Source organism: Anticarsia gemmatalis, chromosome W (assembly GCF_050436995.1).
Source record: "Anticarsia gemmatalis isolate Benzon Research Colony breed Stoneville strain chromosome W, ilAntGemm2 primary, whole genome shotgun sequence".
In the NCBI taxonomy this organism is placed as follows: Eukaryota; Metazoa; Arthropoda; class Insecta; order Lepidoptera; family Erebidae; genus Anticarsia; species Anticarsia gemmatalis.
Genome location: NC_134775.1, coordinates 4,380,733 through 4,407,409, shown reverse-complemented (window position 1 = coordinate 4,407,409; position 26,677 = coordinate 4,380,733). Strand labels below are relative to the sequence as shown.

Here is a 26,677-nt window from a genome sequence, read left to right as displayed (position 1 = left end):
AGACAGGATTATAGCTAGCAGTTTATCGATGGTGTTTTTGATGACATTAATATTTTCTGCTTTTTTAATGTAAAGAATACACTGAACAAATAAGAAATTCACTTTTTTTGGTGCGTTTTCTAAAGAAATTTTACGAATAGATTTAATAAAATGGCTCGTATCAATTCTCATATATAAATTAGGTACAATGAAGTTGCCTTCTAATGCTTTAAAAGAAGCCTCTAAATAATCCTTGGTTGAGTTAAATTTTGTAAAACAATTAATTACAGCCGCAATCAAAGCCGATGAGTCGTCAGTTATAACTTCTGCGGGCGAAGTGATATTCTTTGCCCATTTAGATAACCAATCCGCAATAGTTTCTTTGGTATGGGAATTGCTAACTATTTGGGCGACGGGTACAGATTTCAAGCTATTATTAGCAGTTAACATTACTACGTATAAAAATAATTTCTTGGTTCGGTTGTTAGTTTTATAAATAGAACCAGTAGCATCTTGGGAAATAGTTATTCTGTCAACTACTTTAGAATAGTGTCTATAATAATTGAGTTGTTCTTCTAACCAATAGTGTACATGAAATGTTGGTTTTATAAGTATTTCTTGAATTATATTAGAGAACTCGACGCTCTCAGCTAAAATTATCAAAGACATTAATTCATTTTTGTGATACCAATGTTGACTATTAGATTCATAACGGATTATCCTGAGTGCTCCAAGAGATGGCAATGTAGGTGGTTCTGTATCTCCGAATGTCATTGTGCGACGTGCCAGATCTTTATGAACAATGGCTGCTGGCTTTTCTTTTAAATTATCTGATAATTTTCGTCTCAAGTACGGAGTACAACGAACTTTCTTTCGTGGGTCATGCTTAAAGTTATTATCTAAGTTGATAATTTCACAAAGAAATTCGACGACCTTGTCTGTCTTCTCGGTGTCATGAATACGCACTTTTGCGTTGCACTGAGTACATTTTCCGTGGAAGGTAATTCCATTGCTATTAATGTTATAATTTTTAAAAGATATTGTACATGGCAATTTAAAATGTTTCCAAAGCTTTTGCCTCAAAAGGCAGGACCATTTATACTTAGGAATGGTTTTGTATGTTTCATATCTCAGGTATGGCTTCTTTTTATCGTTTCGTCGAAAAGTGCTGCGTATTGGCTGTATTTTTTTCCACTCGTGAATATCCACAGGAAATTTAAAAATAACTCTATTTCTATCTTCGTTTTTACTATGTTCGGATGATTCAGGCAAAGGTGTCGATTTCTTAGACGAATTCAAAGGTGTCGTTCCAACACTAATGTTTCCTAGTTTGTCATCAATTTTTGTTGGCTCCGGTGTGAGGTCATTAGTGCCCAGAAAATTTCTTTTATAACTTAGGTACAATGCTTTCGGAGACATAGCATAATTAAGCTCTTCAGCTAGTTTCTGGTACACATTTCTATCATATTTCGGTCCTTTGAGCTGATGTCGATTTTTCATAAATAGTTGTTTCTGTACATCTAATGCTACATCACTTTTCTTGCCCATCCTCACCATTAATTGTATCAATCTGAAGAAAAAAAAATCTGTACAAATATTTATAGTGAATTACGTAACTTCTTTTTAGATTTATATGTCGCCGGGACGGCCTTATCAGTACCCTCAGACGACATGTGGGCTAACTAGGATCAATCAAGCAAAGAGAAACAACAATGTACAGGAATCACTTCTATTATTATTACTTTCGAATTAAGTACAACGAAACGAGTAACAGTTCCTAGCAGAGGTAGAGGTATTGTCGCGAGGACAGTCCAATACGGAATGAGTCTCGTCCGCGCTCCCCTCTCTAGCTAGGCTCCGTCATAGCACGATAGGTGACATCATCGCGATGGTGCTGCCATCTCTCGAATATCGTGCTGCGTTTCGTTTAGTCGTTTAGCGTCCATACTAATGACCGTCTCCGACACGGCCATCCTGCGCTACACACGACCTCGTGTGTTTCATTCTGTAACGAGAAAATCAGAACACAGTACATACCGTTCGGTCACTCCTGACAAGGTTTAACACGGGATTGAAAAATAAACATCTTGTCACAATCGTTTAATTCTGATTTAAGCTCTACATCAACATCGAATTCAAACATTCGGTTCGATTAACTATCAACTAAAAATGCTCAAACGACTGAGTACCACTATAGCCTTCAACTAGTTGAAACACATTTTCTGAAATCATCACAAAACACAAAGTAGGAATCTTATTCACAGTACTGGCTATTCTTTTAGCCCCTCCAACAAACCTCATGTTTGCAAATTGCATTCCCCTGAATGCTGAGTCCCACGGACTCTATGGTCTCTATAAGACCCGACCTCCGCCAGAGCCACCCGCGCACCGCGTATCCACGGACTACCAAAAGGCAGATACCGACTTCTAACGGACTACGGCTACGTAATGGCTACTGGTACGGTCCCATTAACCGAACTAAAATTCACCACTATCACTCAACTCAATTTCCTCTACTTCAAGTGGTACTTGGCCGTCTGGCATCCGCCTTAGCCTATCATGCGCGTATTTATAAGTTCGCTTTGAATTTAATGCTCGCAGTGTATAGCGATCTCCATCTAACACTTCTATCACTTTAAATGGTCCCTTATATTTTGGGTCTAACTTAGTTTGATTGCGTTCTTCATTTTGAAGTAACACAAAGTCACCCACAGAAAACTTATCCAGCCTTGCCTTAGTACTATCAAACCGTTTTTTATCATATTGAGCAGATTTTTCTATAAAAAGAGCTGCGTCGCCTCTAACCTGCGCGATATCTACCTCTGTATCATCGCTATTAACCATTAAGCCAAGAGGACGCGCGACTTTGCCAATCATTAATTCGAGTGGACTCGATTTTGTAACCCTATTGGTGGTACAATTTAGAGCGAGTTGTACATCTCCTAACGCATCCTGCCATGACCTATCTTCGTTCACTTCAATAGCGGTAAGCATAGATTTTAGCGTACTCATTGTGCGTTCGACTTGGCCGTTGGCCCGCGATGACCCGGTAGCTATTAAATGGAGTTTAATGTTTTTAGTGTCACAAAATTCCCTAAACTCATGACTCGCGAAACAACGACCTTGATCAGCGATAATGCGTACCGGTGATCCAAACAATGACACACTTTTTGTCACAGCTTTGATGCTACTAGCAGTATCAATATGCGTGGTATGGTGTAAAAGAACAAACTTTGTGAAGGCGTCGATGAGTACAAATACATACTCCTTGTTATCGCGTTTCCCACTGAGCTTACCCGTCGCGTCAATGTGTACCGTATGCCAGGGTACTGTAATTTTTGGAATCGGATGTAGCTCTGCCTGCACTTTACCGGAACTAGTTTTGGCTACCTTGCACGTAACGCAATTATCGACGAATTTACGGACATAGCGGCACATACCTTCAAACCAGTAATAGTCGTAAAGCTTCTCAAGCGTCTTCTCCCAACCAAGATGCACAATAGCGTCGTGAACATTGTGAACTACTGACCATCTTATACTTTGAGGTAAGACAGGTAGGCATTTGGTCCTGCGGTTGCGTTGAATTTTGCGGTAGAGTAAACCCGAACGTACCTCATATGTTTGAGCAACGTCCTCTTTCAACTCGCCATTTCCTAATTGAGCTATGACGTTTTGAATGTCCTTGTCCCGCTGCTGTTCAGCTAACAGCCAGTTACCGGAAAGTTCCGTTAAATTGATACGTTTCTGCTCCACCTGGCTACCAAGACCTTTTATCCGAGGACGAGGTAAATGATTGCGAGAGAGAAAATCAACGTGAGCCATACTCTTACCGGATCTGTACACGACGTCAAAATCAAACGCCTGCAGGAAACCCCACCAACGATGCACTCTCGGCGTCAGATCTATCTTGTCTCGAGAAGACTTTAAAGAATTGCAGTCAGTTACCACCACAAACTTTCTCCCATGTAAGTAAGAACGGAAATACTTAACACCATTCACGACGGCCAACGTCTCCAACTCATATGAGTGGTTCCTCGACTCAGCCGGTGTAGTGCGCTTGCTGTAATAACCAACCACACGTCTCTTACCTTCTACTATTTGCAAAACCATAGCACCGTAACCGTCCATGCTCGCGTCTGTATGCAATTCCGTCGGATAACGAGGGTCAAACACCATCAATACAGGTTCAGATGTTAAAATAGAAATGATATGCTGTCGTACTACTTCGTGACTAGTCTTCCAAATAAATGGGCATTTACCTGACGTCAATCTGTGTAAAGGTGTCATTAACCGAGAAAAATTGGGAATGAACTGCCTAAAGTAAGATGCAAGCCCAATAAATTGCCTAAGCTGCGTTACAGATTCAGGTGGAAGTAAAGCACTAAGAGCCTCGATTTTCTTTTTGTTTGGTCTAATTTCTCCTGCCTCTACTTCAAAGCCAAGAAACTGTACGCGCGTTTTTAAGAATGAACACTTTTTGAGGTTAAGTGAAAAACCTGATTTAGATAAAACCTCCAAAACTGTGTTTAACCTTTCTAACCCTTGTTTTTCGGTCTCAGATATTATCAATAAATCGTCAACATACACTATTACGTAGCTATAAGCCAAGTCACCTAACGCAATCATTATCGCGCGTTGAAAAACAGAGATAGCATTGCGTAGGCCGAAAGGCATAGCTAAGAACTCATACTGTCCGTCGGCCGTTACAAACGCTGTACGCTCAATAGACTCTTCACTGACGCTAATTAAATGAAAACCGCTAGCGCAGTCGAGTTTGGTGAAGTAATTAGCTCCATTAAGACGCGTAATCTGTTCGGAAATTAACGGTAAAGGATATCTATCCGGGACTGTATTTTTATTTAACTCGCGATAGTCGATACACATACGCTTCGTACCGTCTGGCTTTTCGACAAATAACGCGGGACTCGCAAATGGTGAACTGCTTGGTCTTATAATTTTGGCATCTAATAATTCATTCACTCGTTCACGCATTAACTTTCGTTCCTCCGGCGAGCAACGATACGGTCGTCTCTGTACAGTTTTATTTGGGTCAATCAAGCGAATTTCTAGTTTATACGTGTTAACGCGGGTAGTTGGAAAACCAGTAGTAAAATAGTTAGAAAATCTTCGCAGCGTACTGACAAGTGTATGTTTACGTTCAATTGCAATGTCAGTGTCAACTTGATCAAAATTGTTAATAACGGTTTCGGTACTTTTTGTAACACACGAATTAATAACATTAGTCTTTGTTAATGTGAACTCGTTTGCGCTTATGTTGATAACAAAACCGGAAAATAGAATCTCGCGACCTATCATAACGTCACTACGCAAATAAACGTCGGGCAAAACATGGAATAAGATTTCAGAGGGGTACTCACTAATTTCTACTTTACATAAAATCTGTTCAGTGCTACTAACATTCTTATTACCTATTCCTATCAGTGACACTACATTGTTGAACCGTTTACCACATAATTTCTTAGCAATACTTTCCTTAACTAATGAGCACTCGGCTCCCGAATCGAAGTGAAATATTATTGACTGACCGTTATGCGTTAATGATCCAGAAGGGGGTTCGACCCTGCACAGGTCGACGCGACGTTCAGCTCGGGGCCCTGTGTTTGATGACGCCGTAGTAGCAGGGGCGGCTTCTCCACAGCGCGAGGCGATGTGGCCAGGTTCTCCGCACTTGAAGCAGATGAGTGCTCCTTTTGGTGTCGGCTGGTGTGTTACACGTGTGTGCGTAGACGATGGCAAAGACTGCTTCTTAGTATCTTTGCCCTTAAGACGACAGTCAACTTGTTTGTGTCCCGGCTTTCCACACAGGAAACACTTAAGCGGCGGCGTTGACAAACGGGCACGCTTCACATTATCTGATGTATCACTCGCACCCAATGGTGTTTTTCGCTTGAGGTAAGAATACGCTTGCAATTCTTGCTGGAGGTTATGGCGTGAATTGATCTCGGTAGTAAAAGCAAGCCGCTGTAACCGAGTATCAACTTGCGCCAAGTGAGCCAACACGACCGACACTGCTATTTGTTCGGTACTTGCACTTTTCCAGCGATTTAATAGTGACGATATTAACCGACTGGCATAAGCAGCATAGCTTTCTCCTTCGTTAGGCTTGCTGGCGTTCAAATGTATCAGTGTGGCTGGGATAGTTTCTGTCGGCACGAACCTCGCAGAAAAAAGCTCCTTGAATTGTGCCCAAGTCATTCCAGAGTAGGTAACTTGTGACAGCCATGTGGACGCAGTTCCTTTTAGAGCCTTGCTGAGCGCGACGATTAGTTGGCATCCTTCGAGCGGGTTTTCAGAAAGACAAAGATCGGCAGTTGCACACCACGCTTGAGGATCGGCTTCTCGCTTGTCCGGATCGAACTCGGGTAGAGTGACACGGTCCTTGAGTCGTGGCACGCTCAATGCTTGGATTAACGTCCGCATTTGCTCGTTTTGCATTTCAAACATCAACCGCCATTGTCCGTTAGATTCAAAGTTGTCACCACGCGAATTCTCATTTGCTTGATTTGATCCCACTTCTGATGTCGCCGGGACGGCCTTATCAGTACCCTCAGACGACATGTGGGCTAACTAGGATCAATCAAGCAAAGAGAAACAACAATGTACAGGAATCACTTCTATTATTATTACTTTCGAATTAAGTACAACGAAACGAGTAACAGTTCCTAGCAGAGGTAGAGGTATTGTCGCGAGGACAGTCCAATACGGAATGAGTCTCGTCCGCGCTCCCCTCTCTAGCTAGGCTCCGTCATAGCACGATAGGTGACATCATCGCGATGGTGCTGCCATCTCTCGAATATCGTCCTGCGTTTCGTTTAGTCGTTTAGCGTCCATACTAATGACCGTCTCCGACATATATATAATTTTGCTACCTATTTATTTACTAAATATATTAATAAATAGCGTTAGCAGTGATAGCCGAGTGGTTTAAGTTGGCACCTCCCACGCAAGTGGTCGCAGGTTCGAATCCGAGGCAACACACCAATGACTTTTCGAAGTTATGTGTGTATTAGAAATAATTATCACTTGCTCTAACGGTGAAGGAAAACATCGTGAGGAAACCTTGCATGCCTAAAATTTGTTTAATACATTTATTGAGGGCATGCAAAGTCCCCAACCCGCACTTGGCCAGCGTGGTGGACTCAAGGCCTAACCCCTCCCCCTCGTTCGGGAGGAGACCCTTGCCCTGCAGTGGGACAGATATGGGTTATTTAAAAAAAAAAAAAAAAATTAATAAATAACGGTTAATATAAAGTGATAATTATTTTTGATACCCTAATTATTCAAAATTTTTTATAATTACTGCTCAGTATGATTACACCAATTCTTAAGTGAAAAATGCTGAATGAATGAACGATGCTGCCAACGGGCCGCTTTAAGTTTAAAATAGCGTCCGAAAATTGTATATCTCAACTTTTGCGTGTCACATTTACGTACTCTATATATGTATAGTGGGTAAAGTAGGTATATTTCCACTATATTGAAGAGTTCCTTAAAATTTTAAAAGATGGTAGGTAAATTTCTATGGCCTTTGGGCGTAAAATCAACAGAAATGTAACTCCTAATAATTGTAAAGGCTTATGGTACGATTCAGACCAACCGGCTCGCGTCGGGCCGGGCCGGGCGGCATTTTACAATGCGGTAAAGAACATTGAAATGTATCAACAGTAATTACAGTTCATATTTGCAAGCAACTTACGCATAGCTATCTCCGTCGGCATCCCGCGACGCGTCGCGACCTGTCGCAGAATGCATTCGGCTGTCGCGACGGCTGACCGGCCCCGACCGGCTCCGAACGGCGCCGTCGGCATCCAATCGGCTGCCGTCGGGTCCGTTCGGAGCCGGGTAGCTGTGCGTCGTGAAATACGAACGGAGATTACGGTGCAGCAACTAGCGAATCATTGAAGTTGTGTTCTTCAAGCGACAGTTAACATATTAAAATCAAAAATGGATACGGAAGAAAAACTAATTTCTTTAGTCCAGACATATGACAGCGGACGCTGTCGGCTGCCGCGGCACGCGTGCGGCTACCGCGGCAGCCGTACGCATACCGCAGTAGCGGTACAGCTCCGACGGACGCGTTCGGCTGCCGCGGCACACGTTCGGCTGCCGCGGCACGCGTACGGCTCCGTTCCGAGGCGGCGCGACGCCAGCCGGTTGGTCTGAATCGTACCTAATACTACTAGATACACAAGTATTTTCTTTTAAATAACTACGAAGCACTCTTGGGTTTTGCTTGTAAATGAACAGAACACAATTAAACAAAAACTATGATTAATTATGTAAGGTAACATAATAATCGTAGGCTCATTACACAGTTTGCTATCATATATTATGGTTAGCAAAATAAATTTAATGTAAGAAATAATGAATAATAGAACTACTCATTAGACATGGATATGCACTGCGGTTGATATCACAAAGTACATATTCACTGAGCAGTGTATACATTCACTCGCATTGCCCGAGATATCGAGATATGTACTATACACCGCATTGACGGGTCTATCCCACTAGTCCCGTTGAGTTGTCTCGTGACGGGACAACTGGCACTATTTTGTCCCAGTTGTCCCGTGGCGGGACAAGTGACACTGTTTTGGTGCCAGTTGTCCCGTTGCAAAAAAATCACGGGACTAATGGGACAGACGGAAGGGTCAAAACAACTGGTTCCATCGAGTTGTTGTGTGACAACAGGTACAAAAGTGCATATCAAAAGTTGATGTACTTTGGAACCGGTGCATATCATATGGCATTGACTTTCGATGCACTGTTATGCGCATGTCTACTACTCATGCAAAGATTTGTAAAAAAAGAAAATTTGCAAAGATTTGTGTCGTAAGCAGGTGCTTCATACATTTTGGTATTTTTAAATAACATTAAATAAATCTAGCATACTGATTTAATGTGCTTTGCATTATCTTATGTGCATACAACGTGTAACTTTAATATTTACGCAATCTTCTTTAGGGTCAAGTTCAATTCCTACATGCACTTACCTAGATATACTTACATCAAATCTATTTTTTAAATACAAATAAATTATATTATAACTTAAAACTTACTTACCCGTTTATTTTAACAATAAAAATTTGAGGCGCCCACAGCCAGTTGCGCTCACCGGTCGGTAAACGATCTGTGGGTGAAGCAACCGTTGGCGCGGTCATTCCATAGATGGGTGACCGCATAGTGGTATTTGAACTGGGCGTCTCCGTGCTTCGGAGGGCACGTAAAAAGTCGGTCCCGGTTGTTGTCGATAAAGATAACAGTCGTTAAGCCATGTCAAAGGCCTTCGGGCGGCTTGAACAACTTTGACACTAGGTTGACCACTAACCATACGATAAGAAGAAGAAGTTTAACAATCCATTTTCGTCCTTGAAATAGAATTCACTGCACAAACACACGACCCATGAATATTCATATTATTTGAGCAGTATTTATATTTACTACTGTCTGTTATGCGCGTAGAGATGTGACTGTCAATAAACACTCAAGCGCAACATGAAGTAACCGCGACACCAGCGCCACATTAAAAATTACGGTAGCGTCAGTGAACTAATAGCGATCGCACACGACAAAATTAACTGATAATATATTATTATACTTAATTATTATTTTTTAAGATGACGTAATGAATAAACACATAATTATTTAAATAAATTACCCAATAGCGGACAAATTTTAAACTTTGAGAAACATTGAATATTTTGTTTTTTTTAGCATTTCTCATTCTGAATAACATTTATTTAAACATATTATAAGTTGTGTTTTTTCTAGGGGAAGGTTATAAGCACGCTTTATATATTTTTTATTTCTACCACGCGAGCCGAACCGTAAGTTAAAGCTAGTCCACTTAGAAATTCGTTTATTTAATATATTATCCCACTAGATAGGCTTTGAGGAAAAGAAAACGATTAATTACTTGACGCCAAGAATCAGTTATTTTTATTTTTAATGTTTTTGATGGGTACCTATACCTACCCTGTGTCATTCTCACAATTAAGACGAATCTAACGACATCTCTCAAGTTGAAATTAATAAAGCCGTTTAGACTACAAAGCGTGCCAAAGAAATGAAGGTTGCTACATATCTACATTCATTCACTCGAAAAACCTTACCGTCCTTCTGGTACAGTCGGGTAAAAAGAATGTTTATTTCAATGTAGTCACATAATTTAATTAATATAAGTACATAAATATAGAACATTTATGTACCTACCTACCAAATATATGAAATCATGGTCACCCCATCAGTTTTAATGTATGTATATTTTAGATTGAATTTATCTTCTAAAGTATTGATACAGCAGAATTGCAATTTAGTTGAAAGGAATGTACTCCTATATATTATTCAGGAAGTCGAATTTTGTAAACATACACGGCTTATTTAAAAAGATATAGGCAACTATAGAGGGCCGTGCTGAATGAACTAAAATAGATTTATTTTTCACAATATAACAAGTTGTATGAGAAATCAATGCGGTACATATGTTACTTGCTAAACATCAATTATTTTTTAATAGTTTTTGGCTAAGTATGTTTTGTCTTTTTTAGATATTTCTTAAAATGTTTTTTTCCAGCACGGCCCCTTATCCACATCTATATATTATTTGTTATTATGAATTCACAATAACTGTTGCGGCACATATAACGTATTAATAGAGTACATTTCTTGAGTTATAGACATTTGTTAATACGGTATGTATTATTCAAGTTACATGGGGGGCCGTGCTGAAAGCGTTTGGCTGGCACGGCCGCCTTTTTTTGCATATTTCTTCAAAAGTATAGAGGTACATTGAAAAAGAAATCTGTACATATACTGCTAGAGGCGAGTACATTGCAATGGTGTACACCATAAATGCAAATTCTGAGGGGCCGTGCTGGGCAAACGTACATATTATAATTAATATTTCTAAAAGATTCGATTGCTTGGTCAGCATTATCGATTATCTAGGACGTGCGTCATATTCGAACACGTTGGAAGATGAACTACGTTAGCAATAAGTTAGTATATAAGATCAATGTTTCATAAGATTAAATTAATTACTGTTTAGCTGTAACTCTTTCGCAATAAAGTTATTTTTTAAATACTTTTGTTGTCGCTTACTTAATTCGCGCGAGCGCGCTGTTCCGATACAGAGGAAAGAGATAAATTAAGATATGAATCAAGATACATCGGAAAGTGAAAAGGGAGGCGATGATAACATAAGTATGGCAGGAAGCGGTCTGGAGGACGTATTTACACAAAATCAGCATGTTTATAATAATGAGGAGAACTTACACAATTTAGGAGAAAATTATGAAGCAAATGGTGAAAACTGGAGACTAGTAGGTGGTGGAAAAAGAAGGAAGAAGGAAAGTATAGATATTTGTGTCTCTAGCAAAGATAAGTTACCAAAACAATTAGCTTTAGCAAAATTATTTTTGGATGAAAACATACACGGTATAAATCGCGTAAAGTTTGTGAATGCTTATAAAGTCATAGTCAGTTTTGATAAAGATACTAATGCGGAAAAGCTCATTAACTGTCAAACGCTGATCGATAAAGAATGGAGAATACAAAAAAGCTGGGAAGTTAATGTATCCTACGGTATCATAAGAGATATAGACATTGATTTAACAGAGGCTGACTTACTAGAATGCCTGAAAAGCAGTAATGATTGTCAAATAATATCGGCTATGCGACTTAATCGCCGTAACTCTGATTCCAGCTGGACCCCTTGTGAAACAGTCCGTGTATGTTTTAGAGGAAGCTCGGTACCTCAACATATCAAGCTATACAATTTAATAGTTCACGTTGAGCCTTATGTGTTCCCGGTTACGCAATGTTCTCGATGCTGGCGTTTCGGACATACAATAAAGCTGTGCCCGTCATTAAAAGTTATTTGCCCTAAGTGCGGTAAAAATCACGATAATTGCGAGTCCACTCGATATAGATGTGTCAACTGTAACGGTAATCACATGTCTTTAGTGAAATCGTGTCCAGCCTACGTCAAGGAAAAGAAAATACGAGCTTTAATGTCTGAGTTCAATTGCACATACCGTCGGGCACTAACTATGTATGTACCACCATTTTCACCGAGATCCAATGAACCACCTTGAGATAAAAACAAAACACCGGCTACATTATATCAAACCACTACTTCAGCAAGTTGTATGTCATATGCAGCCGTATTAACGAATAAAAGTATCCCCAATGCGCCCAAAGAAACACCTAAGAAGAGGAAGGAGCGAAATTCTACAGAACAAATTGCCTATGAAATAAACTGGTCATCGTCGACTTCGTCATCCGAGTCACATATAGAGGAGAACGAGGCGCGTGCTCGTGCCGGCGATTACACAAATACTGAGGCGGCCGCGGACCCCGCGCTCGCGCCGACAACGCAACGTAGTCGCAGCCGTCGCTCGCGCTCGCGCCGCCCGCCGTCGCCGTCGCGACCGCAGTCATGTAGATGTTCATTCAGTTATAGAAAATCCTGCTAACAATAATAACTCACTCATAAATGAACGCCTAGACCAGTCCACAATGCAATCGTTTGGTGGTTATCGAACCTTTGAATTATATATGAATAAATTTACGCACATTATTTGTTCCCAATCTAATAATTGGTCAGAAAAATTAAGCAAAATTGTTAAATTAATTGTGGATTGGGTTGTATCAACTATTTTGACCCATTTTTCGGAGGATTCTATTTGTAAACTTGTATTAGACATTATTCTTAAGTCTTTCAATGGCTAGTAATAATTTTCATAAATCAATCGCTATCAATATCATGCAATGGAACGCACAAAGTATTAAACCTAAACTTTTGACTCTGGAGCAATTACTACTTCAAAATAAAATACATATTGCTGTAGTTAGTGAGACATGGCTGGATCCGGAACAATCTCTTAAAGTAAATAATTATTCGTTATATAGAACCGATCGGATTGATAGCTATGGCGGTGTAGTAATTTTTACTCACAGATCCATCAAATCTGAGTTGGATGGTATAAGTCTTCATAATCAGGATATACAGACAGTTCATGTCAAAATTCACAACTGTAAATATATAAAAAACATTATAATAATAATAATAAAAATAATAATAATAGTTTATTTGCGTAAAATGTAGGTACATAAGTTGGAATAAGTTCGATTGGAACCATATACATTTTGTCAAACTGTGACATGCAAATCTTACAGTGGAGAAAATTAGACATATTTATTTAATTGTACATTGTCGCTTAGACTAAGTAGACACAATCATATACATAAATATAGGCATTTTTAATTAATAAATTTCACATTTATATTTAAGAGACTTGTAAGTATTCATCTATTGAGTAGAAGCACTTATCTATCAACCAGTCTTTAAATTTCTTACAAAATCTGTGAGAAGGTATTTGTTTAAAATTACTGGGTAATGCGTTAAAAATACGTCCACACATAACTGTAGTGCTTTTTAGGTACAATGTCGTTCTAGGAACTTTTGGCAACACAATTCTGTCAGCATTTCTGGTATTGCGAGAATATAGATCTCTTGCTTTAATAAATAAGTTAGGGTGTTGTATAACAAATTTAGCTGCCTCCAGTATATACATACAGGGTAAAGTGAGTATGCGAGACCGCTTGAAAGCGGTTTGCAGGATTCCCAAGGTGGTATGCCATGAATGGCTCGAACACATCTCTTCTGCGCTAGAAATGCACGATGTACCTCAGTAGAGTTTCCCCACATTATGAGACCGTAGTTTAGTACAGAGGAGACATATCCGTGATACGCCGCAAGTACAGTGTGTTCTGTGGAAGTTTTGCGCAATTTGTAAATTACGTACACATATCTGTTTATTTTACTACAAACGTTTTCTACATGCAGCTTCCAGTTTAGATATTTATCTAAATGGATGCCCAAAAATTTTGTGCTTTCGACCTCAGTGATTTCGTGACCTTCATGTTTTATAATTATGTTTTTATGTGGTTTATGGTATGTGCTAAATTGTACAAATTTTGTTTTATTTAAATTAACTTGCAAGTTATTATTTTCGAGCATTGTTATTATATTCTTAATTGTATTATTGATGTCAAGTGAAAATTGGTTTATGTCAGCGTTTTTATCACAAGTCAAAATTAGGGAAAAGTCATCAGCAAATAATGTACATGAATTAGAGGTAATGTCAGGAAGATCATTGATATAAAGTAAAAATAAAAGGGGCCCAAGAATACTCCCCTGGGGAACGGAAAATTTATTTGTTAGAAAAGGAGATTTGTATGTTTGTAATTCTTTATCATCATTTACACGTTGTATCATTACTGCTTGATTTCAACCTGTTAAATATATTTTAAACCAGCCTAGAGCAGGGCCTCTAATACCATATTGCTCAAGTTTTTGCAATAGGAGGTCATGGGATACTAGGTCGAATGCTCTTGACATGTCAAAAAACAGCATTATTACCACTTTATTATTATCTAAATTTTCAATGACTTGTTTTACTAATTCGTAGCATGCCAGCGTTGTAGACTTACCCCTTTGAAAACCATATTGTTGTTTTTTCAAAATATTATTTTGGTTAATAAAACTACTTAGCCTTCTGTACATTGCTACTTCAAAAACCTTTGACATGACTGGAATCAATGAAATAGGCCTGTAATTATCCAAACATGCCTTTTTTCCTTTCTTAAAAAGTGGTTTTATTATAGACTAGCTGACTCGCGCAACTTCGCTTGCGCCACTTAAGATAATCATAATTTTCCCCGTTTTTGTAACATTTTTCACTGTTACTCTGCTCTTATTGGTCGTAGCGTGATGATATATAGCCTATAGCCTTCCTCGATAAATGGACTATCTAACACTGAAATAATTTTTCAAATCGGACCAGTAGTTCCCGAGATTAGCGCGTTCAAACAAACAAACAAACAAACAATCAAACAAACTCTTCAGTTTTATAATATTTTAAGTATAGATATTTTAAGAGGTTCAGGAAAGCAACCAACACTTAACGAATGATTAACTAGATGTGTAAGAATCGGAGTAATTTCTTGTGCACAATATTTCAGTATTTTTGTACATATTTCGTCATAACCCTCGGAGTTAGTGTTCTTTAAAGACATTATAATTGTATAAATTTCATGACATGTAAAAGGGTCCAAGAATATACTATTGCACACATTGGTTTTGCAGGTGTTTTTAAGGGAGTTGGAAGACACAATGGTTGAGTTAGAAAACAATTCATTAAATGCACTTGCTATGAGATATGGTTAATTTGTTAATTAATATAAAGTTAATAATGTACCATCTTTGTTTATTCTGTCTATATTATCTAACACTTTCAACGATTCCGATGTCTGTTTAATTAATCTCCAAGATGTTTTACACATGTTTTTTGAATTTAATATTGAATTAAGATTTTGATTTTTGATGGATTGATGTATGCAATTTCGCAAAATCTTGGTATATTTTTTGTATTTAACTATGGTTTCTTTACTAGTATTACCATAACACTTGTAACGTAACGATCGTTTTGTCCTGACTTTTAAACCCTTGGATATCCATCTTAGTTTACGTGTTTTGTTTGAAATTTTGATTCTAATTTTAGGAAAACACAAAACATAGAAAAGCATGAATCTATACTAATATTATAAAGCTGAAGAGTTTGTTTGTTTGTTTGTTTGAACGCGCTAATCTCAGGAACTACTGGTCCGATTTGAAAAATTCTTTTAGTGTTAGATAGTCCATTTATCGAGGAAGGTTATAGGCTATATATATTATCTATACTAATATTATAAAGCTGAAGAGTTTGTTTGTTTGTTTGAACGCGCTAATCTCAGGAACTACTGGTCCGATTTCAAAAATTCTTTCAGTGTTAGATAGTCCATTTATCGAGGAAGGTTATAGGCTATATATATATTATCAGGCTACTGCCAATAGGAGCAGAGTACGGGTGAAAAATGTTACAAAAACGGGGACAATTTTGACCCATTCTCTCTTATGTGACGCAAGCGAAGTTGCGCGGGTCAGCTAGTATATCATAAAATGTTTGGAATGCAGATACGAAGTCATCGTTGTTGAAAACATCGCTAAATGATAAACTTGACAAACATTTTTTAAATTTTTGCATATTATCTGTATTATAATCACGTTTATAAATAAAGTATTCGGTTAATGGGGTGTCTTTACTCGTCGTGGGGATATTAAGCAATTGCGCTGTGTTATGATCAGAGATTTCAAGGTGTAGCAGCTCACCAGTTGCAAAAGGCATATTGCTTATTATGTGATCAATGCACGATTGCTTCCTTGTTGCCTGATTTATATGGAAGTGTAAATTGCAGTTTCTAGTGATGTCGTTTAATATTTTTGTTTCATTTTATTGGTTTGTAGTGTGTCAATATTAAGATCACCAGCCAGTATGATACCTTTATTATATCTATACGTTAACTTATATAGGAGTGTATTAAGGTTACTAAAGAAGACTTTACAGTTAGAATCAGGTGTTCGATATATGCAGATAATAAACGTGTTTTGGGAAACTAACTCTATCGCACAAAATTCAAAATCTTTGTCCACTGCGAGGTCCGAACAAAGTGTGACTTGCTTATACTGAAGTCCTTGCTTAATTAAAATACATACACCGCCTCATTTCTTTTTCGTCTGTCTACAATAAGACGCGGCGAGGCAATAACCAGATATGTTAGCCATGCATTCATGGCCCTTTTGTATAAAAGTTTCTGTTAAACATATTATGTCAACATCTTTCCTATTTTCTAAAAGTTCGTTAAGACTTAATTCTAATATATACCGCTTGTTGAGTAGGCCAGCAATGTTTTGATGAAAAATTCTAAGAACACTAGTTTTATTCACGAAAAAACATTAAATCAAGATCAGTTTGAGTACTTTGGTCATTTTTCAGGCCTATGTGATTTTGATACGTTACCTCACTGTTAGGATGGATCGACCCCACATTAAACGGGCATGAATTGTACCTAGAAGCAGCTTTGTTTGTTTGTGCTAAAATGATTGACTGTAATCAATAAAATCCAGCGCAGAATTGATATGCTTACAAATGGTTTTACAGTATCTATAATATGAGGTTTCGTAATCAATATCAATGAATGTGCAATTCGAACACTGTTTTGAAATGTAACGTAGATAAATAAATAAATTTAACCCATTAATGTCCCACTGCTGGGCAAGGGTCTCCTCCCGTAATGAGGGAGGGATTAGGCCTTGAGTCCACCACGCTGGCCAAGTGCGGGTTGGGGACTTTGCATACATGGAGGCATGCAAGGTTTCCTCACGATGTTTTCCTTCACCGTTGGAGCATGTGATAATTATTTCTAATACACACATAACTTCGAAAAGTCATTGGTGTGTTGCCTCGGGTTCGAACCTGCGACCACTTGCGTGGGAGGTGTCAACTTATACCACTCGGCTATCACTGCTCCAAAGGCGTACAAAATAACATAGGCGGGTCAAATGACATAGCTACGTTTCTCAGTAACTATGGTTCATTTAGTTCATCCAATGACATGTAAAGGGCCGCTTAGTAACGTGTCGCAACCTGTCGCCTCGCCAGTGGCGCTCAGTTAGCTGTTCGGTGCAGACGATAGTTTGAATTTATTCGCTCGCTCCGAGTTCTTGTTTACATGTTTTTGTTTCGTCGTAATAGTAAGTAATTTTGATCATTTTTCATGTTTAAACTGTGTCTATTTTTGGTCAATATATTATAATTGACTGAGGATTTGCTGGAATTTAATTTTTCGTTACGGTTCCTTTGTAAATTTAATTAAGGTTATAAAGATATATTATGGACAAAATGACATATCCCTTAGTAGGATAAAATGACATACTATGTCATTTTACCCACTTAATTTTGCTCGTTTCTTGTAGGTATACCAAATAATCCATCAAAATGCCACGTAACTACAAGAGAAAGACAGAACGCCAGAGCTGGAATAAGACTTCAATGGAAAAAGCTATAGCCGCTGTCAAGAACAATGAAATGGGCTGGCTGAGAGCATCTAAAATATTTGGTGTTCCGCAAGCTACGCTGAGGAGACACTGTAATAAGCAGAATAAATCTATTGCCCCTGCTACCAAAGGTATGGGTAGATTTAGAAAAGTTTTCTCTCATGAAATGGAACGAGAATTAGTTAATCATATAAAGCTATTCGAAACAAGACTTTTTGGTTTCACTCGTAAGGAAGTACTTGAATTAGCCTATCAGTATGCAGACATCAATAAAATTCCTCACAATTTCAACAACGAAAAAAAATGGCCGGTCCAGAATGGTTAGCTGGGTTTAGACGTCGAAATCCTGACATATCATTGAGAAAACCCGAAGCGACTTCTGCTGCGAGAGCTCAAGCTTTTAATAGACCACAAATATCATTGTTTTTTAATACATATCAAGACATTTTGGAGAGTAACAAGATTCCTCCACATAGGATATATAATGTAGACGAGTCGGCACTATCAACGGTCCAAAAACCCCAGAAGGTGTTTGCTACAACTGGGCTTAAGCAAGTCGGAGCCCTAACTAGCGCTGAAAAAGGATCTCATGTGACAGTTGTTTGTTGTATGAGTGCCACCGGAAATTTTGTCCCACCCTGTTTGATCTTTCCAAGAAAAATAATGAAGAAGGAGTTAATAGACGAAGCTCCAGCAGGTACTTTGGGCATTGCACAAGAGTCAGGTTGGATGACAACAGCTGTATTTTACAAATGGTTGGTGCATTTTCAAAGTCACGTAAAGACTAGTGTTGATGATAAAGTGCTCTTAATAGTGGACGGACACATTAGCCATAAAGGACTCGAGTCCTTGATATTTGCCAAAGAACATGGTATCATAATGCTGTGCTTGCCTCCACATTGCACGCACCGCATACAACCCTTAGATGTGGCTTTTTATGGACCACTTAAAGTGTATTTTAACCAAGAGCTGACGTTATGGCTTAAGAATCATCACGGCAGAGTCGTCACTCATTTTCAAATTGGTTTAATACTCAACAAAGCTTATACCAGGGCAGCAACTTTGCAAAACGCTGTTAATGGATTTCAGAAAACAGGATTGTGGCCTATTGATCCAAACATATTCCTGGATTATTTGTTTGAGCCTGCTGAAACAACGAATATACCCCTTCAACAAGATGAGGCCACTGAAGGTTCAGCGGTAGACGAAATCCGAAGCACAAATGAGTTCCAAGAGCCTGCTGAAACAACGACTGCTTTGATATCACAAATCGAAGCTGAAGAAAGTCAAATGACAGTCGAAATCCCAGTTATATCTGCTATATCTGAATGAGAACAGTAACATCAGCACTTACAAGTTTAGATCTCCCTTCAACCTCTCAGACTAGAGACTCTGGTGCTGAAAGTCCTTCCATCAGTCAAGATTCACCATCAGGACAAAACCTTCAAAAGACAACGGCTCTAATTCCAATTAATGTGATTTCGCCGGTTCCAAAAGGAGTTTATGTTACTGGACAAGGCAAACGAAAGCCACGCAAAAAACCAACAGTCTTATTGTTAACTTCAACACCAAATATGGAAGAAATTAAAATTAAATCGGCTCCTCCACCTGTCTCCAAGAAAAGAGCAAGAAAAACAACGAAAGTTTTGAATTTCAGCTCTAGCAGCGATGAAGACTTCAGTTCTTTACAAACTAGTACCGTTGCTGATTTCGAAAACGACGACTGCCCTTGCATCTATTGCAATGACTTGATTTCTAGATCCAAACCAAAAGAAGTATGGTTGCAGTGTTTGTCTTGCAGAAAGTGGGCTCATGCATCTTGTGCAGATGTTTCGACAAAGACTGAGTCTTTCATATGCGAGCTTTGCCAATAACTTCTATTTTTCATATATTTTTTATATGCCGTTTTGTCCACACTACCTATGTCGTATTACCCGCCTATGACGGACAAAACGGATTTTCGTAACATTTTTTTTAGAGTCTTATAACTTTGTTGTTTATTGATTAGGATGATTGATCTCTGTAATAATTATAGGTAATGAACCAAGGAATGGAAAGTCTGATTGTTAATGTTACAACTATTAATTAATAAAAATTTATGACTGATTTAGCGGTGGGTATGTCATTTTGTACGCCTTGCCCCTACTTTAATTACAAATACCTGGCATTTCACAGATTTAATAAAGGAAGTCAACTCGGTCTCAATTAAAAATGGATTTGAGTCGTTCTGTCCTATAGACAGTATTACTCCATCATGTTTGGTTATATTATAATGTTTACAACTGCTAAGTATTTCCTGGGTCGAAGCATTGGGTTTTATAAAGGACGAAAATTCGTATTTCGAGTAACGTGTACGAAGTCTTGATCGAATAAGGTTTTCTGCCAATCTCGACCCTTCTTGTCCGCCAAAAATAAAAGCCTTCTTGTTTTTTGGATATTTACTGCTGTTTTCTAAAGTTTTTGCAGTTTTCTCAGTATTTGCGTATTGATCCGGGTTCGAAGGTGGGTCATTACATTTATTTTGTGAAGTATTTCCTTCAACAGCACTTCCCTCCGCATTTTCAAAATTTGCCTCAGATGAAACAACGCAGTCCACGGCTTGCGGTGCCATACTAATAGGTGGTGAAGTATGAACAAACGAGTCTGTAAGTCGACGTTTGGCATGAGACTTCTTGATAAGTGGGGCTTTGCGGAGTGATGATAAGGGACTCTTACATATTTGCTTAAGTGCTATTATTTCATGTGACATCTGTACTATTTGTTTTTTCAGGTCGGTATTTTCAATTATTACATTTTCCAGTTCATGTTGAGTGCTTTCTAAACTAGATCTCAGGCTACTTAACTCATTTTTCATTTCATCACGACATAATGCCAGTACGTGGCTGGATAACTCCATACTTTGTCCCAATAGTTCCTCTGAATGCGAAAAATTCAAAGAGACAATCATATCTATTTTTTCTAACGATTTTGATCTTGTTAGGGGTTTTCAAAATCAAAAATCAATCAAAATCAAAATCAAATCATTTATTCATTTAGGTCAAATATTGACACTTATGATAGTCGTTACAATTACTGAATCTACCACTAGCTCGGAAAGGGGGTAGAGCCTTATGAGAAGAGCTAGCGAGAAACTCACGGCCACTCTTTTCAATCGCCAAAAGTTTTACAATGTGGTTGATACAATAATTGATCATGCGAGGAGCTGCCAACAATCAGCGATATAGACTAAACGTCAATTAAGTTAAATTAATATAGCTAGGTTATTTATTAGTCTCTGATCATACCGTATGTTGGGAGCACCTACTAGCATGTGATAATAAGAATATGGGCAGCAAGTGAGCACACTGGTTGTGAACATTATAAAAGAAAAAAAGTGACAGTTTTATGAATAACATCAAATTGTACGTAACATCTCCTATTTGCATCATTAATTGCCCATATTTTACAATATTAGACCTACTGCTACTGAGTTTATATAATTTATAGCAAAGTTCCCTAATTTCAAAGAATCCTAATCAAGCGAGCGACTAATCCCAAGAGCTATTGTCGTTTAGATACTCATCAATTCTGTAATAAGCTTTCCTAACGAGATGTTCCTTAACAGCAACTTTGAATTTTGGCAGGGGTAAATCCATGATGTGCTTGGGAAGCTTGTTGAAGAAACGAATGCCGAGACCTACAAACGAATTGTGCACCTTGTGTAAACGATGATGGGGACCTACTAATTTGTGTCTGTTTCTAGTGTTATAATTGTGTCTATCGCTATTTGTTGCGAAAGTCCCTAAATTTTGTTTTATATACAACAAGTTTGCAAGCACATACTGTGATGACACCGTCAGTATCCCTATCTGCCCAAAAAGCTCTCTCAAGGAGTCTCGCGCTCCTAAACTATAAATTGCGCGAATAGCTCTTTTTTGAAGGACAAAAATAACATCTATATCAGCAGCCTTACCCCACAGTAATATACCGTAAGACATGACGCTGTGAAAATAACTAAAGTATACCAGTCTTGCCGCATCCACACCAGCAAACTGTCTTACTTTTCTGATTGCGTACGCGGCGGAGCTGAGTCTCCCCGAGAGATGCGCTATCTGAGTGCCCCATTGGAGCTTGCTATCCAGACTGATACCTAAAAAAGTTGCCGAATCTACCAAATCGATAGTTTGCCCATTTACGACTATGTTAGTACCTGAATTCCTCGCGTTGGGCATAGTGAACCTAATGCACTTAGTTTTGTTAGAATTTAATAACAGATTATTACAAGTGAACCAGTTGTGGACCTGTTCAAGAATACTATTGATATCAATAAAACAAGACTTCGAACGATCTACTTTAAAAATGAGTGAAGTGTCATCTGCAAATAATATAATATCACATAAATCCTGCACCTGAAAGGGGAGATCGTTTATATATACGAGAAAAAGAAACGGACCGAGTATCGAACCCTGAGGCACGCCGAGAGAAACAGCTGAACCTGAAGACCTTACACCATTGATATCTACTCGTTGAATCCTATTACTCAAATATGACGCAAGTAAATCGAGCGCTGTATCCCTAATTCCATAGTGGTTTAGTTTCCTAAGGAGCGTATTATGTTGGACACAGTCAAATGCTTTGGAGAGATCGCAGAACACCCCAATGGCGTCCTGGGATGTCTCCCAAGCATCATAGATATGCTTGACGAGCGAAATACCTGCATCGATTGTTGACCTACCCTTTGTGAAACCATACTGTTTACCATGAAATAGCTGATTCGAGTTGAAGTGACTTTCGAGCTGCTCTAAGATGACCTTTTCGAAGATTTTGCTAACCGCAGGCAAGATGGAAATGGGCCTGAAATTGCTGGGCTCACTCTTAGATCCCTTCTTAAAGAGTGGTACTACTTTACTGTGTTTCATTAAGTCCGGAAACACACCAGTATCTACGCACCTGTTAAATATTAAAACCAAATGGGGGGCTATTTCCAGGATGATACTTTCTACTAATTTAACAGAGATGCCCCAGAGGTCAGGTGTTTTTTTGGAGTTGAGCGACCTAAAAGCCTTAACTACATCATTAGAGTTGATATGTTTGAAGAAAAAAACACTACCACACTCTTCTACACTATTTCGAAGTAAACATTCTGCCTTGGCAGGACAGGAATTCAAGGAGCTAGTTGTAGCTGTGGGAATATCAGCGAAGAAAGTATTGAACGTCTGAGCAACCTCTAAGTTGTTGGTGATAATCGTGTCATTTACTTTGAGTTCAAAATTATTTTCGCGCTGGATAGCACGACCTGTTTCGTTGTTAATGATATTCCATGTGGTTTTGATCGTATTGTCTGAGCTTTTAATTTTGTTGCTTAAGTGTAAGGATTTAGCAGCAACACAAGTTCCCTTAAAAATTTTTCAATAGTTCCTAACGTATTGAAGAAATTTAGGATTAAAATTGAACTGTTTCATGGAATAAAGCTCATACAACCTAGCTCTACTTTTATAAATACCTGCTGTCGCCCAATCGCAAAATTTGAGTTTCCTATTGTTATCTAGTATGGTTTTCTCTTTGAAGATAGTTTTGAACTTGGATTCAATAATGTTGAATAACGATGTGTAAAGGTTATCCGGGTGTTCTTCGGTGTCGTCTAACTTTGTCATAGCACTAGCTATCTCACTATTAAATAAAACTAAACGATCCCTAGTAATAGGCCTACAAGTAATTTTCTTTAACCAATGGTCCGATGTTAGTTCACTTAAGATTTCCCTACCTAAGCATTCGCAGTTGCAGAATATATTGTCCAAGCATGTAGCAGAATGTGCAGTGATTCTAGTGGGCTCATTAAATAAAAAACCTAAATTAAAAGATTTAAATAATGACTTAAGTCTCGTACTAGTCGAAGATTGCTCAAGTAAATTTACATTAAAATCACCACACACTACCACATACTTGTCGCTTATACTTAAACGTTTTAATATGTCCTCCATTATCGACTCAAATAAAGTAAACTCACATTAGTAGCTAATCATTTACAACAAAGCTCCCCAGATATATCGTTGGCTACTTCAGATATAGCATGCTTTTTTAACTGGCAAGTTTCAAACGAAAGCCTTGGAAGTGACCACCTTATAAGCCCAACTTTTTAAAAAAGCATGATTTTAAGCGAGCTGATTGGAATACCTACAAAGCTAACTTAGAAAATGTCTTTACGAATTTTAATTTTTCTGGAGATCCACAACAAGACTACAATATTTTTATAAGTCACATTAATAGGGTAGCAGATGAAACTTTTATCAAGATTTGTTTAAACCCATCTAGTAAATTTTCGCCGACGCCGTATTGGACTCCCAGCTTATCCCAATCAGTTGCAAAAAGGAGATTAGCTTTAACCAAATTTAGGAAAAATCCAACACCTTCAAATTTGTTAATCCTCAAAGATTGTATTAAAGAGACTCAAAAACTTATTAGGAAAGCCGCGACTTCTAGTTGGCACAAGTTTTGTCAGTCTCTGAATGAGGTAACATCAGCTAATGAAATGTGAACGAAGATGAAATGGGTAAAAGGTAACAAAACATTCAATTCATTCATAAATAGGGATAGAGTCGAATCACTTCTAAATGATTTATGTCCACCATACGTAACCCCTGCTAAACCTAATTTTGTGTCCTCGAACCATCATCTAGAGTTACCCATCTCTATCAGTTAATTAGAGTCATGTATTAAAAACTCTGATACTGCACCAGGGATTGATCTCGTATCATTTTCCATGTTGAAACATTTACCAAATAATGGTAAGTGGATTTTAAAAGAATTATTTAACCAATTTCTATCTTATGGGTTTACACCATCTCAATGGCGAGACATTTGCATTGTACCTATCCCCAAACCTGGTCGCGATCCCTCTTTAACGTCATCTCTGCGCCCAATTAGTCTTATCTCCTGCGTTTGTAAAATTTTCCATTTAATTATTAATCGGAGATTGGAATGGTATTGTGAAAGAAATGGCATATTCTCACAAGAAATGGTAGGTTTTAGAAAATCTAAGTCATGTCTTAACAGTCTGACCAGCCTAGTAACAAGATTTCAGGCAGGTTTTTCGCAAAATATGGTAACTTTGGCGTGCTGCCTTGATATTGATAATGCGTACAATAATATAAATATTAGTGCATTGCTTAAAGTTTTAGATGCCTTTGGTGTTGGTTCAAACATTTGTAATTATCGTTGGCATTTTCTTAGTTCCAGAAATTTAAAAATTAGATATGATGACCACTATATAAGTCGGTGTACCGGACAGGGCATAGCACAAGGTGATCCTATATCACCCTTGTTATTTAACATCGCTACACACAATATTTGCAGCGCTGTTAGCAACGTATGTATTTCACAATACGCTGATGACTTTTTGTTATATGTTACTGATAAAAGCGTGTCTAATGCACGTGAGACTCTCCAAGACTCATTAAATGTGGCTCTTAAATTGCTAGATCATTTAGGCCTCAGTGTATCTTCCACAAAAAGCAAAACTTGTTTATTCAGTAAAGGTAGAAGGCGTGAAAATATTTGTATAACTGTCGATGATACGTCATTGCAACAATCTCCTCATATAAGATATCTGGGTATGTGGCTGGATTATAATTTGCGTTGGTCCAAACACATAAACGAAATATGTCACAAAACTCGAAAGTTGCTAAATATTTTTAAAGTTCTAGCTGGCTCTGGCTGGGGTATACACCCAAGCCATTTAAGACAATTATATATTTCTATTATTAGAAGTCGCTTAGACTACGGCAGTTTTCTTTTTGATAGTACTAGCCATGCTAATTTATACAAATTAGACAAAATCCAAAATGAAGCAATGCGTATTATTGGAGGTTTTGTGAAAAGCACTCCCATCCACGTGATGGAGTGTGAACTGGTTTTACAGCCCTTACAAATACGCCGTACTTATCTTGCTGGCAAGTTCTGATTTAAATTGATGTCACAGAGTAATAACACAACATTAGAGGCAGTAAGAAAACTGTCGTTACATATTTCAAGTAGATATTGGAGAAATAAAAAGATACCATGCATGGTGCAAATGCACGAAAAATTTAAAGAAGTTAATATAGATTCAAGAGAAGTTTTAGATATGTATAAATTGGATTTTTGGATAAATAGATATAACTTTGATAGTATTTTAAAATATCAGATAGACGGTGTTTCAAAAGGAAAAAACGAATATGATATATCTATCCTAAGAAACAATTGCACACAGTATTTAGAAAAGGAGTATGCAGCATATTAAAAGATTTTCACTGATAGCTCTAGGGACAGCAAATCTAACGTAGGATTAGCAGTTTTTGACTCGCAAATGAATCAAACAATTAAGTTCAAAAGGAGATCATCCACGCTCCATACATTTTTGGGCCTTTTTTCAAAGTGCCGGCCAACAAAAAAAAGTGGCATGTATCGATAGAGCTAGCCATTTGAAGCAATAGTTAGTATGGCACAAAACCGGTAGGATCGCTTTGAACCGAGTTATACAGGTTTGAAGATTCATAATATTCAAACATTAATTCATTTCTGAAAGTGCTGTGAAACATAAAATAATGATTGATTTTGCTAGAATTAACTATCTAAAGCAAACGACCACTCTGTAGTTGATTTAAGGTCGTAAGCACACGTATCAACTCGGAAACGGGTCGTCACCGTATCAACTCGAGCTCATCAGTATTATTTGTATGTAATTCCCTACTGTAACACACTTATCGGAATCGTTATGTGATC

At 38.1% G+C, this 26,677-nt stretch overlaps 1 protein-coding gene across 1 annotated transcript; it reads right to left on the bottom strand.

Annotated features, from left to right (window-relative positions):
• Nucleotides 1-1,633: 1,633 nt before the first annotated feature.
• Nucleotides 1,634-6,793, bottom strand: LOC142986032 (uncharacterized). The gene is made up of 2 exons (XM_076134263.1): nt 5,526-6,793; nt 1,634-1,984 (listed from the first exon to the last, which is right to left on the bottom strand). The coding sequence occupies exons 1-2, from the start codon at nt 6,556-6,558 to the stop codon at nt 1,980-1,982; spliced, it is 1,038 nt and encodes a 345-aa protein (XP_075990378.1). The 5' UTR covers nt 6,559-6,793; the 3' UTR covers nt 1,634-1,979.
• Nucleotides 6,794-26,677: the final 19,884 nt, after the last annotated feature.

What these genes read in the sequence shown, in the direction of transcription:
- LOC142986032 (XM_076134263.1), bottom strand. Translation starts at nt 6,558, where the DNA reads ATGTCGTCTGAGGGTACTGATAAGGCCGTCCCGGCGACATCAGAAGTG.